This window comes from Sciurus vulgaris (assembly GCF_902686455.1).
Source record: "Sciurus vulgaris genome assembly, chromosome: 11".
Taxonomy (NCBI): Eukaryota; Metazoa; Chordata; class Mammalia; order Rodentia; family Sciuridae; genus Sciurus; species Sciurus vulgaris.
The window spans coordinates 54975312-54987838 of NC_136472.1; the positions used below are offsets into that span (position 1 = coordinate 54975312).

Genomic DNA, 12527 nt, shown 5'->3' on the forward strand with positions numbered 1-12527 from the left:
AGATCAGGACCTAGGAGTGAAGGGTTAGTCCAAGGGAAGAGGCAGAGTTGACTCTGGATCTCTTGGCTTGGGCCACAAGTGGGACAGGGCTTGGCAGGATGAATTAATTTCCCAGCTAGGGTGCCAAAATAATGATCCCTATGGCACTTTAGGGTAGCTGACTGGATGTGGGCTCATAGGAGCCAGTTTTCTCAGACTGCACGCTTACTTTTCTGTTTATCCATGTGCCAAACATTCCCATTTTTCATGTGTGACTTAACATGTTGGAAGTACCATTCTGAGAGGCCATGCAAGGAGCAAGAAAGTGACCAAGGTCAAACTACTGAAAGTTCAAACGACAAGATGTTGAGCTGAGCAAAGGCTGTCGCACGTCTCCTTTTGAGAGAGGGGAGAATTATTAAGAATCAGAAACCTCATCTTGTGCCCTGCTTGCTTATAGATGTGTTTGCATTGCTGCGAGGTTTTTTCCTTTCTAGTGCTTTCAAGCATTTAGTAAAGTATTCTGCAAATATTGTCCTGTCTCAGCTGCATTGATGCGAACTAAGGAAAGAGGGTTTCATCCATCCTTGGGCTAGAGTTATTCAAGAGAACAATGCTGGCCCGTCCCTAGGAGACACTGAGGTGATGAGAGACCTCCGTCTGGGAGAAAGGGAACTGGAAGAGGCAGAATGAAGGCTGCTTACTCAGTTATTTCCAGTACAGCCCCTTTAGAACTTTATTTCAGCAGAGAGTACAAACTTTCCACTTCATAGCAGGAGCTGAAGGGAAGCAGTTATAGTCCATGTTTACCTTCAGTAGTCTACCGACTACTCATTGGCTAACAAAACACCACCTTCCCCTGACTACTCTAGGGTCAGGTTTAAAAGTGATGAAACCTTGAAGTTGTTATGAAAACCAAAACCCTTAATCTAAGACAGCCCAGGGAAGAATGTTGATCCTAAAGACTGCTTTGTAAAGTCATCTGCTTGAATGAGCAAAACTCTTCCCCCTAGATCTTTTTACTGCATCCCTATTCTCAAAGGAATTAGCAGTACTATTTACTTTGACCAGGAATTCTGTCCCAGCATCCTTCAGCGATTCTCCTTCCTTGTTGCACTGTGATAAAACAGATAAATGCATGACTTTGGAGTCCTGCCTACCAAATGACTTAATTTTGCAAGTCTTGAATTCCTCATCTATAAACAAACATTAGACTAGCTAAGCCTACCTCCCAGGATTAAATTAGGTAAATAAGATGAATATAACTAACCCTGTATGTATTTGTGTGTATTCATCAGGGTCCTCCAGAGAAGCAGAATATATAGGATATACCTCTATCTCTGTCTCTGTTAGCGGGTAGAAGGAGGGAAAGAAAAGAGAGATAGAGAGAGTGACAGACAGATTTGAAGGAATTCAGAAGTAGGGGACTGGCAAAGTACAAAATTCATAGGGCAAGCTTCAGAGTGAAAAGTGAGTAAGAAAGTCACAAGGCTGAGTCTGCAGGCTGGAAACTTGGCAAAATTCCTGTGTAGCAGTCTGGAGGCAGAATTCTTATTCCTTGGGAAGACACGGTCTTTGCTCTTCAAGCCTTCAGCTGATTGGGTGAGGTCCACCTACATTATGTATGGAGGGTAATCTGCTTTGCTCAAAGTCAATTGATCACAAATGCTAATCACATCTAAAAAAATGCCCTTATAGAAGCATCTGCACTAGTGTTTGCCCAAACAACTGGTCTCCATAGGTCGGTCAGCCAAGGTGACACAAGAGTAACCATCACTCCATGTGAGGGTTAGGACTCTTGACAAGGACCCTCCTACTTTTCAAAGTCCTCACTGAGATCCGAAGAGGCTGTACTCAGTGCTATCTCTGGCATGTGAATCTGGAGGCTGTTACAACCTAAGCAGTGGGTCTGTATACCCCTCCTGTTCCTCTTGGATCTGTTTCTGCTGACATTATATCTCAGCAAATCTGTGTTCCTGTTTCCTGAGTCAAGCCCTAGAATAGCCATAATGGTTTTCCATTGAAGCCTGTACTCCAGGCCATATCAGTTGTCCTCATTGTCACTCCTGAACTAATATTTGCAGTTGTTGCATTCATTATTTTGGCTAGACCTGGGCTCTGCCACAGCAAGAGTGTTTTAGATTCCAGGATGACCTTCTTCATGTGGGTTAGTTAGCAGTGAATAGGAGGCTGAAGGAGAAGATTCTGGAGAAGGCTATGTAAGAATTAACTCTCTGCCTACAATGTGTCAGGTGGCATTCTGCCTGGAAGTTTAGCTGGACTCTATTTCATTGCAGAGATTTATAACTCACAAGTGATCCAAAATGCTTCTCATATTAATGGAATGTGGAATTGCTTTTGCCAAAATTGAAGAATACCTAGATGGGATGAGGAAAGAGTTCTGGACCAAGAATGAGGAGATCTGAACCTGCTCTGTCACTGTCTCCCAGGTGATCATGGGCAAGTGACTTCCTGTGTTCAGGTCTCAGCTACCTGTTTCTCAAGATCCTGGAAAGAAGGCCCAGCCTCAGCTTTACACAGATCCCACTTGACAATTTTTAGAGCCCGTTCACCGTTTATCATCTCTGATCCTCACACCAGCCTCATGAGGACAGAGTAAAGGTGTGAAATGGTTCATTCCCGTATTCCAGGCAAGGACACTAAGGTTCAAAGAGATTAAATGACTAGCCTAAAATTCAGAGATAGGAAGTGATAAAGCTGGGATTGAACTTGGACTCCCTCATCCAGTCTGTTTTGGAGTATTCTGAAAATGACAATGTCTGTGAAGCACTGAGAACATACATTGGCACTGACAGAAAAGTAGTGAGTGGATCCAGCAGAGGAGGGGAAATGTCACCCCTTCATACTCCAAGGCTTTGGCAACAATGATGGTCTGAGTGAACTCTCTGAAACTAGAGGAGGTCAGTCTGCAGCTACTCAAATTCAAGTGTTTTCTCACGCTGTTGACTCAATTCAGAAAACGTTTATTGAGGTTTTATCACTTACCACGTTCTCTATAGGGGGATGGGGAGACAGAACAAGACAGCAGAAGTATAATGAAAAATAGACTGTTTGGTTTTGGGGTTTTTTTTATTTTTTTATTTTGTTTTATTTTATTTTATTTTATTTTTTAAGTAGCAGGGAGTGAACCCAGGGGCACTTGGGACACTTTACCACTGAGCCACATCCCTAGCCCCACCCACCCCACCCATTTTATTTATTTATTTATTTGTGTACATGCGTACACACACACACACACACACACACACACACACACATATATATATATTTTTTTGAGACAAGGTCTTTTTTTATTTATATTTTTTATTAAAAATCATAAATTTACATAGGGCAATGTTGTTTGATTCACTCTGTTATTTTTTTTCCCTTTACCCCAACTTCTTTTCCCTCTATACAGTCCTTCCTTCCTCCATTCTTACCACCCTCCTTATCCCTAACCCTAACCCTAACCCTAACACTAACACTAACCCCTCCTACCCCCCATTATATGTCCTCATCCGCTTATCAGTGAGATCATTTGTCCTTTAGTTTTTTGAGATTGGCTTATCTCGCTTACCATGATATCCTCCAATTTCATCCATTTGCCTGCAAATGCCATAATTTTATCATTCTTCATGGCAGAGTAATATTCCATTGTACATATATGCCACAGTTTCTTTATCCATTCATCAACTGAAGGGGAGACAAGGTCTTACTGAGTTGCTTAGTGCCTCACTAAATTGCTGAGGCTGGCTTTGAACTACAAGCCTCCTGCTTAAGCCTCCCAAGCCTCTGGGATTATAGATGTGCACCACCATGCCATGTGTAAGTTTTGTATTTGAAATATAAACACAAGGCTTTGGGTTTACAGTAGAAGGTGCAATTAAGTCATCCTGTGAGGAAGAAGGCAAATACAGCTGAGCCCTGGCAGTCGAAGCAGAGTTGGATGTTAGGATACAGGAGGAGAGTGGCATCTGTTCTTCCTTTTTGATTCCTGTGCCATAGCCACCACTGCTGTGGGCTCCACACCTAGGTACGGCCATTCGTGGACAGCCTACGTGCTGTAGGACCTGGCCAGATGCAGCCCTGCTGGAGCCTCTATCATTGCTTGTCAGATTTGACACTAGGCCCTAAAGCACATACTACAAAGCCAGAGAAACTTCCTGGAAGCTCTTAGAAGACAGTAGGAGAGGAGCCCTGGGCCTCAGCAGAGGAATGGGCAGGAAAGAAGGAGGTGCTTTTCTTTGGGATTGTGCCTGCCCCTAGGGCTGAGATGAAGGAGGCTGTTGCTTTGCACATGTGATTTTAGATTGACAGTGTTTCGTATCTTTATTTTAAAACTTGTTTCTCAGTCTCCTGTGCAGTTTTCCATCAGCTTGTTGCCATGGTGAAATGAGTTGGGACTGGAAGCTCTGTCCTTCTTTCTGGATCCTCCAGCTGCCTCCTGTCTCTTATTCAGGTAGAGAGGGACCAGGAACCCACCTGGTGGACAGACCCTTTCTCTGCAAACTCTGAAACCAAAGCTCAGTTCCCTTTAGGATACTGTTTTCATTTATTCATGCATTGACTCAACTGCTCTATATTGAGAGTCTTTTGTATGCCAGGTATTATACTGTGCTCTGCAAATATAAAGATGACTATGGCTGGTGACACATACATCTTAAGGTGGGACCTGCCAGCCTGTTTTGGCACACCGTCCCTTTATGTACTGTTCTTCAGTCTCGTTCTTTTCAGAATTTACAGAACTGAGTTTGTTTCTCTTCCAGCCTTTTTAATCACTCATTTAGAATCCCTCTGAAAGTTACCATCTAGTCACTACATGCCAGGCTCTCATTTCCTTTTAACGTCCCCAGTGCCCAGCTCAAAACCTGAGGCAAAGGAAGGATTCACCCAGGAAGTACGTGTTGTTTTTTGGTTTTGGTACTGGGAATTTAATTCAGAGGCACTTCACCACTGAGCTACATCCCTAGCCTTTTTGTTTTTTGGGTTTTTTTTATAACACAGGGTCTCACAAAGTTGCTTAGGGCCTCACTAAATTGCTGAGACTGACTTTGAACTTGCAATCTTCCTGTCTCAGCATCCTGAGTCATTGGGATTACAGGCATGCACTACTGAACCTGGCTAGTAAGTGTGTGTTAATGAAATCTTTCACTGGGCCTCTCAGAATATCTGTCTGTCCTGTCTTCCTTCCTCTAGTCTGAACCTGGAGGCAGCACACACAGCAGCATAAGCCAGTGGTCCAAAGGAAGGTCTTTGGAACCAGATAAATCCATGCTTGAGTTTCGACTTCATCTTTTTCTAACTATATGATTTTAAGCAAATGGCTTTTGCACTTAGAGCCTTAGTCAAATTCAGTAATTTTCTCTAAACCTGCATCACCAGTCTAACAATTGATTTTTACATTAAAAAAAAAAAAACAAAACTCAGAAATACTTGGCGGTGGTTGCCGGCTGTGGTGGTACATGCCTGTAATCCCAGAGGCTTAGGAGGCTAAGACAGGAGGATCACAATTTCAAGATCAGCCTCAACAACCTAATGAGGTCCTAAGCAATTTAGTGAGACCATGTCTCAAAATAAAAAATGAAGTAAGGGCTAGAACGTAGTTCAGTGGAAAATTATCCCCGGGTTAAGTTCATAGTACCAAAAAGGAAAAAGGTGAAAGAAATACTTGGTGACCATTTAACCCTAATGGGTGCCTTCCTGGCTACATCAGTGTGGGACCCAACTGAGAAAAGTTGTCCTGCAAAGAACCTTGGGTTGGGGTCAAGAGAACTGGAACTGGGTCCTGACTATGACTTCAGTGTATTTTACAATCTTGTTCAAGTATCTTTCCTTACCAAGACCTCAATTTCCCTATTTAGAAATTATTTTGAATGATCTTGAATGACTCTTTTAGCTCCTCAAATCTGAAAAATAAATTTTAAAAGAAAAATCTCTTAACTATAGCCATCACCGTCATCAATACCCTTAGGCTGGAAGCTGACCTCAGTATGACCCCTCTGCCAACTCTAGAAACTGCTGTCCCGGGAGACTCTGGGCTAGAACACTAATATTGGATGCAGAAATCTCTTTCGGATGTGAAAGTCTTCTTTGAGTGCATCATCTCTGTTCCCACCCCCAGTCCAGTGGCTGAGTTTGGCTTGCATCCCAGAACAGTGAAGAATTGCTGGAAGGAGGATTTTTTTTTCTCCTTCACCTGTGTGCTGCTTTTTCTCTAGACCTGTTGTCTTCCTGAGCCTTTAGCTATTGAGGATTCTATTTCCTGAGTCATCTGTAGTCCAAGACTCTGTATTAGGCACAGCGAAGATTGCAGAGCCACAGAAGTCATTTTCTTCAGAGTGTCAGTCTGTGACAGTGAAAATAAAGCAGAGCTTTAAAGTTCATGGGAGGCTGTCAGGGAAATGCTGTGGTCTTTGATTGTAACCATGGACCTTCTTCTGTCTCCTCCAGAACCTAGTTTCTTCCATAGAGTTTAAAGTGTTGGGCCACTGACCTCCTAAGTTCCCTGCTCTGAAACCTCTTCATAGCTTAGTGAAGCAGTAATTTTTGTAGACTTTCTAGAGGAAGGAAGACTTGGCTGAACCTTGAAGGCTACCCTAGGATTTGAACTGGTCCAGGAGAAATGGTTGAGAGGATTCCTGATTGCAAGGAAAGGGCAATGCCTGAGCTCGAGCAGAGACTATAAAGCACAGGTTGCAGGTAGGGTTGGGATCCCCTCCTGATTAGGGCAGAATGCACAAAGAGCAAGGGCAATCTCAGAGCAGGCAGCCCTTGTGTTCCATCTTTTGTGTCTGGCACCCCAGGGCTAAGCGTCTACCCCAAGGGTGCCTACAAATAAGACAGATTAAAATGTAGGGCTTCCTCCTCAGCTAAGGGACTTAGTCTGATGCATATCATGACAGAAAAATCTTCACCAAATAGGTACTAGGGTAAGGCCCCCACTTTAGGTCTTCTCACTCAAACCATTGGGTTCTATGTTGTTAAGACAAGGAACTACATGAGAGAATAAGTCTGGCCAGGATTTCTGTCCTTGTTTCATGGTCTGTTACTTCAAGTACCTTCTTGAACTTGGGGTGACAGAGGGTTATTTTGACTGTGTTCTTGGAGTTGGATTCTAGATTTGTCTACCAGGCCCATTAATCAAAGAATCATACATCCTAGACTGAGCTGTGGCCTCTGTCCTTCCAGGTAAGTCTTCTGATTCCTCTCACTCCTCTGCAGCCACAGCATCACTGATGCCAAGCCCTGACTTACTGCTTTCTTTCCACCCATCCTTCTGTATCCCACTGCTGCTGAGGCAGCTTAGGCCTTGTTCATCTTGGGTTTTGCCTTTGTCTCCAAACTGATTTCCCTCTGGACTTCTTCCACCTTTAGTCTAACGTGTTAAGAAAAGTTCCCAGCATAGTGTCAGTGCTTCATAAATGTTACCTGTCATGACAACAACAACAATGATGACATTGCCAGATTTAGATTCTAAGCACAGCTCTAATTTTGCTTTTCCCTTGCCCGAAGCCTTAGTGACTTCCAATTGGCTGCTGCATAAAGTCTAAAATCTTTATTCAGGCCTTTTGAGGATTTTATTGTCTGAGTCATCTAAAATGATGTGCCCCTTACCTAACATCCCAAGTTTATTTCCTTCTCTTGCTTTTTGTCCTCCTCTTCTTCTACCAAATGGAACTAACTTTATTATCTCTTCAAGCTCCATCAATCTCCCCCAGCTAAATCTTTGTTCATATTGTTCTCCCTGTTTATAATGCCCTTTACCCCTCCTCTCCTAACTTTTCTTCATCCACTACGAAGTTTCTGCCATTCCTTGATGGCAGATATCATGAAAAGTTCATTTTCTCTCCCCTATGTCATCTACCAAATAAAGACAACAAATGTTTTATGAATTATTGGAAAGACCTGGTTCAACCCTGTTTTTAAACAAGTCAGAGTTTGAATTAGGGAAGTTGTCAAAGCCTGTGCAGCTGAGCCTCAATGCCTATTCCTTGGAGGAATTTGGAAGCTCCCCAGTATCTGTGGGCATATATTTGGTTTGCCAGCTCCACTCGTTTATGACCCTTGTGTGCTATGTATAAGCAGATTGGCTCCTCTTCCAGAAAACTGGCAAGACAACCCAGGGGAACTCTAACTAGATATGGAGTTAGCCCCTGTTGGAATCAGGAAAGAGATCAACTCTCCATGATATAGGGACCTATATGATCCTGGAACTTTCAAAACCCTGGAAGACCCATTTGGGGCTGGGGGTCTGATGGCAGGAGTCTTAAGGTAATTATCATCAGACATTGAAATATCAAGGGTCTCTAGCCAGGCTGCAACTTGGGGGACAGATAAGAAATTCAGGTCTTTAGGTGATAGGATGTCTAAGCAGAGTGTCAAGTTCCTGCTTAGCCAGTTAGAGTCTGACACAGACCTCTAACCCCTGCATCTCTCAGTTTGGAGCGCACTAGTCCTATTACTGCATGTTCCCAGCTGGGATCAGCAAGGAGGCTACAGCAGGAAAATGGGCTCCCTTTTTGAGTCAGAATTGACTTGGAAATAGGCATGGCCTCAATTTGGAAATACCTTTTGATCGTCAGTTCCCATAGGTGCGCAGATGGGGGAGGCCGTAGCTGACATATAACCACACCCAGAGTCCAGCCTCCCTTTCTGGTTCACATTCTGGCTCATCAGGACCTTGATTCCATTTCAAACTCAAGCCATGAACATGCCACCCTCTGGGCCACCATTTGGAAAAACCAATCTCGGGCTGACACTCACTGTCTATAAATGGCATGGAATTAGGCTAATCAGTGGCTCTTAATTTCCCAACAAATGCGGGTGCTGTGCTAATTGCCAGGGTCCACACGGGCAGATCCCTGGTTGGTGGCATCAAATAAGAAAAGTGGTAATTTGGGGGCTGGAATGGAAGAGGGCCTTCTTTGTTGGCTGAGCCAGAAAACTGTATTACCCCCTAAGTGAGCCACAGTACAGAGAGCCAACGCCTAGCCTCCTTGTCATCCAGGGGACTAGGTGGCCCACAAGTGTTTGCAGGAGCTGAACGTCAGTGCTAATGCTGAGCAGTTTCTTGTCCACAAATGGTTTTGTGTTGTTGTAATTCATCAAGGAAGATTTCACCAGCAGCATGGCATGGTACTGCCAGGGCAGCTCATCAGGGATAAAGCATCCCAAACCTTGGTCTGCTGTTACCATGGCAACGTGGTATTTTCCAAACTCTCCAGGCAACCTTACTGGCATCTGCTGCTGTAAAAGATTCAGATGGAAAAGGGCCACTGCTCTTTCTCCATTCGAGGCCAAGCAAGTTGTGAAGGCAGGGAGCCATTTACCAAGGACCAGGGTCTTAAAGGAAGATGCTGCTCCTTTGGTGTGGGGGCCTCCAAGTGCAATGGTATTTGAGTCACTTTGAGAGATTTCCTGTTATAGTCTGTTGGGGGAAAACTACAAGATTAGAAGAGACCTCCTAGAGGAAAAAACAAGGGGATATGGGGAAAAGTAGGGGGATGGCATGAACAAAGGCTGGCATGGAGAGAAATGGAGTATGTAAATGGGGCAGGCACTTTAGGTCGGGGAACAGACATTGGCGGAGAAAGCAGGTGCTCACTATGCCTCTCTGAAACGTGTACCTTGAGCCCAGTCTGGCAAAATTCCTACCATGTCTTCACTCTGCCCAGACTTTGTGTGAGGCCTTCCTCTCCTGAGGAATAGGAACTGGGAGCCACATTGCCATACCTCATGCCTTCCTTTGTGGGCATTTCTTCTCTTTTCTCTTGCTCACTTTTTTTTTTTTTTTTTTTTTTTTGACAATAGCTCCTGTGCCCACTATTTCCATTGAAATTCTATATTTCATAGGGAGAACAGAGACCCAAATGGGAAGATGCTTGCCTGAGGTCACACAGAAATATAGAAACCATGGGACATAGGGGCTAAGAACTTAGGATCTGGACAGACTGACTTGGTCTAATCCCTGGCTCTACCACTTAGTTTTCAGGTGAGCCTGAGCCTCTGCCAAGCCTCAGCTTCTTCATAGGTGAAAAAGGAATCCTGAACATTCCTACCCTCTTGAGTTATTACAAGTATAAAATGGCATAGCAAAAGAAGTACAGCATAGTTCATATTTATGTAATATGACCTTAGGATATGTTGAGTATTAAATGTTATTTTCTTTAAAGAGAGGGACCTATCACTCATCTTTGTTCCTTCCTCCTTCTCCTTCCCTGCATTTATGAGGCACTTAGATATCATTCTGTCTGGAATCCATGTTAGAATGACATTTGTTGACTGGATGAATGCCTGAGTGATTAGAAAAAGGAGCCATCCCCACTGGTGAGCTCTATCTGTACTTCAGTCCAGAGTTTTCAGCTTTGTCGCAGTGTGGCCTCTGCAGAACTAGAACCAGGCCAAGCTTAGAGTTTGTCCTCTGTAGCCCAGCCTGGACAATAAAGTGACTTGCCCATTCAGGTGCTATAGCCAGCACCCTGTGGTCCAACACTTAGATTTTCCAGGGTTTTGACTTTTTGGAAACGCACATGGGATTCCTCCCTCCTATTGGGCACAATGTATGGTATTTGTGGTAACTAACATCTAACTCTAATATGTGAAAAGTTTCCATTCACTCTTGTTTGAGCCTCCCCATAGCTCTGGAATTGTGAGGAGTAATAGTGACCCTGTGCTGGGGGAAGGCACTGAGGCTCAGTGATTGGGAGGGGCTCAGCTGAAGCAGGAGGAACTGGAAGAAGGGCTTTCTCCCATCATCTGACTACAACTCTGGTGGTCTTTCCACCAAATGAAGGCTTTTGGGGTTTGTAATTCTTTTTAGGATGGAATTCCAGTGAAGTAAAGTATACTGAGCTTAGAGGCAAACTACCTTGATTTCAATCAGGACCCTATCAGTTACAGGCTAGCAGCTCTTAAGTGAACCACCTGTCATCTAGACATGCTTGCTTCCTTATCTTAATGTTTCAGGTCTGTGACGGGGCTCTTGGAGCTTTGGAAAGTCTGAAAATCCAAGTCCAAGTGAGTGACTAGAGAGAGAGGCATTATCTCCATGAGCCACCTGAAACTCAACAAGGCTGCAGCCTCAGCAAATTCACATGTGCTGTGAAATCAGCTTGGGTGTGTTGAAAAGTAGACCATCACGCCCAGAAGAGCCTTAGAGACTACTGAAGCTGGTACTTTCGAATTATAAGTACTCAAACTTAGGCCTGAGAGAGGCAATGACTTAAGCCAAGACCACATGCTGAAGTGGTGGAGAGCTGAGTCTTGGAGTCCAAGTCAGACACACCTTCTGAAACTCCTATAGTGCCATGCCACTCCCATGATGACAGAGCTTTGCACGTGTCCTTGTGCGGAGTGCTTCATTTGAATTCATTTTAAAGTATTAGATAAAAAAAGAGAAGAGTTTCACAGAGAACTGTGTATATCAGAGTATGTCAACAGGACTGTGTTTTTTCTTTGTTTGCAGTGGTGGGGGTGAAACCAGGGCCTTTAGCATGCTAGGTGAGCACTCCATCACTGAGTCACATCTCCAACCCAAAAGGATTTGTGTTTAGATTTTCTTTTTTCTCATTGGACATGGTGGCTGTAATTCCAGTGACTCAGGAGGCTGAGGCAGGAGGATCACAAGTTTAAGGCCAGCCTGGGCAATTTAGCCAAACCCTGTCTCAAAATTTATAAAAGGGCTGGGGATGTAGCTTAGTGGTAAAGTACTCCTGAGTCTAATCCTCAGTACCAAAAAAAAAAAAAAAAAAAAAGCAGACACACACACACAAATGTGTGTATTATAAAAGTAATATATGATCGTTGAAGAAAATTTGGGTAATAGGGAAAAGTTTTATTTAGAAGGCAACAAATTGAGGGATATTCTTAACCCTCAGATGTATCCTCAGAAATATTCCTATAAGAAAGTTGACATCCTGCAGATACAGGTTTTCTGACCAGTCCTTCTCCAAACCCTACAATGCCTTCTGGAGGTTTAGTTATGTAAAATAGGAGCAGAACAATCCTTAAAGTCCTCTAAGGACTTAATTTAATTCAACAGACTTCAGGTAGTTGGATATATTGCCACTAATAATTGTAGTAGTAATAGTTGTTGGCATTTGCAGAGTCTCCTCCAGGTAACTACTTTTTTCATAAGCATTAGTTGATTATTTGATCATTAGAAGAATTCTATAAGGTAAGAAAAATAAATATTATACTGTCATTTTTCAGTTGAGAAATTTTGAACTCCAGAGAGATCAAGTAATTTGCCCAAGATAACACATCTAGTAAATAGTAGAGCTTCTGATTTCAAACGAATACTTGTTATAAAGAAAGTAGAAGGCATTTAATAAGCCTCTCTGGATGAATGAATAAATGCTGATTTTTCTTCTAGAGAAGGCTCTGGAAAGCATCTGGTCCACTGATTTCCAAACTATGCTTTGGGTAGTTGTAGAATTCCATGGAGCCAGCTGGGAGTGGTGGGATCAGGTCGGGCTCTGTGCCCCTCACCGTGCTACATCCAGAGTAGCTTTAGTGTTACCAGTTTAGTACCTGGAGTATTGAAAACA

General features: G+C 43.4%; 1 protein-coding gene across 8 annotated transcripts in view; it reads left to right on the forward strand.

Moving 5' to 3' along the window:
• Nucleotides 1-12527, forward strand: part of SERGEF (secretion regulating guanine nucleotide exchange factor) — a 244378-nt gene that overhangs the window by 215002 nt on the left and 16849 nt on the right. Inside the window, exon 11 of one of the 8 annotated variants that reach the window (XM_079103966.1) lies at nt 10945-11105. The exons of the other annotated variants lie outside the window; for them this stretch is intronic. Within the exon in view, the coding sequence (XP_078960092.1) occupies nt 10945-10952 (8 nt within the window). The 3' untranslated portion in view covers nt 10953-11105. Of the gene's footprint in view, nt 1-10944; nt 11106-12527 lie in introns of those variants that run through there. 8 annotated transcript variants of the gene reach the window in all.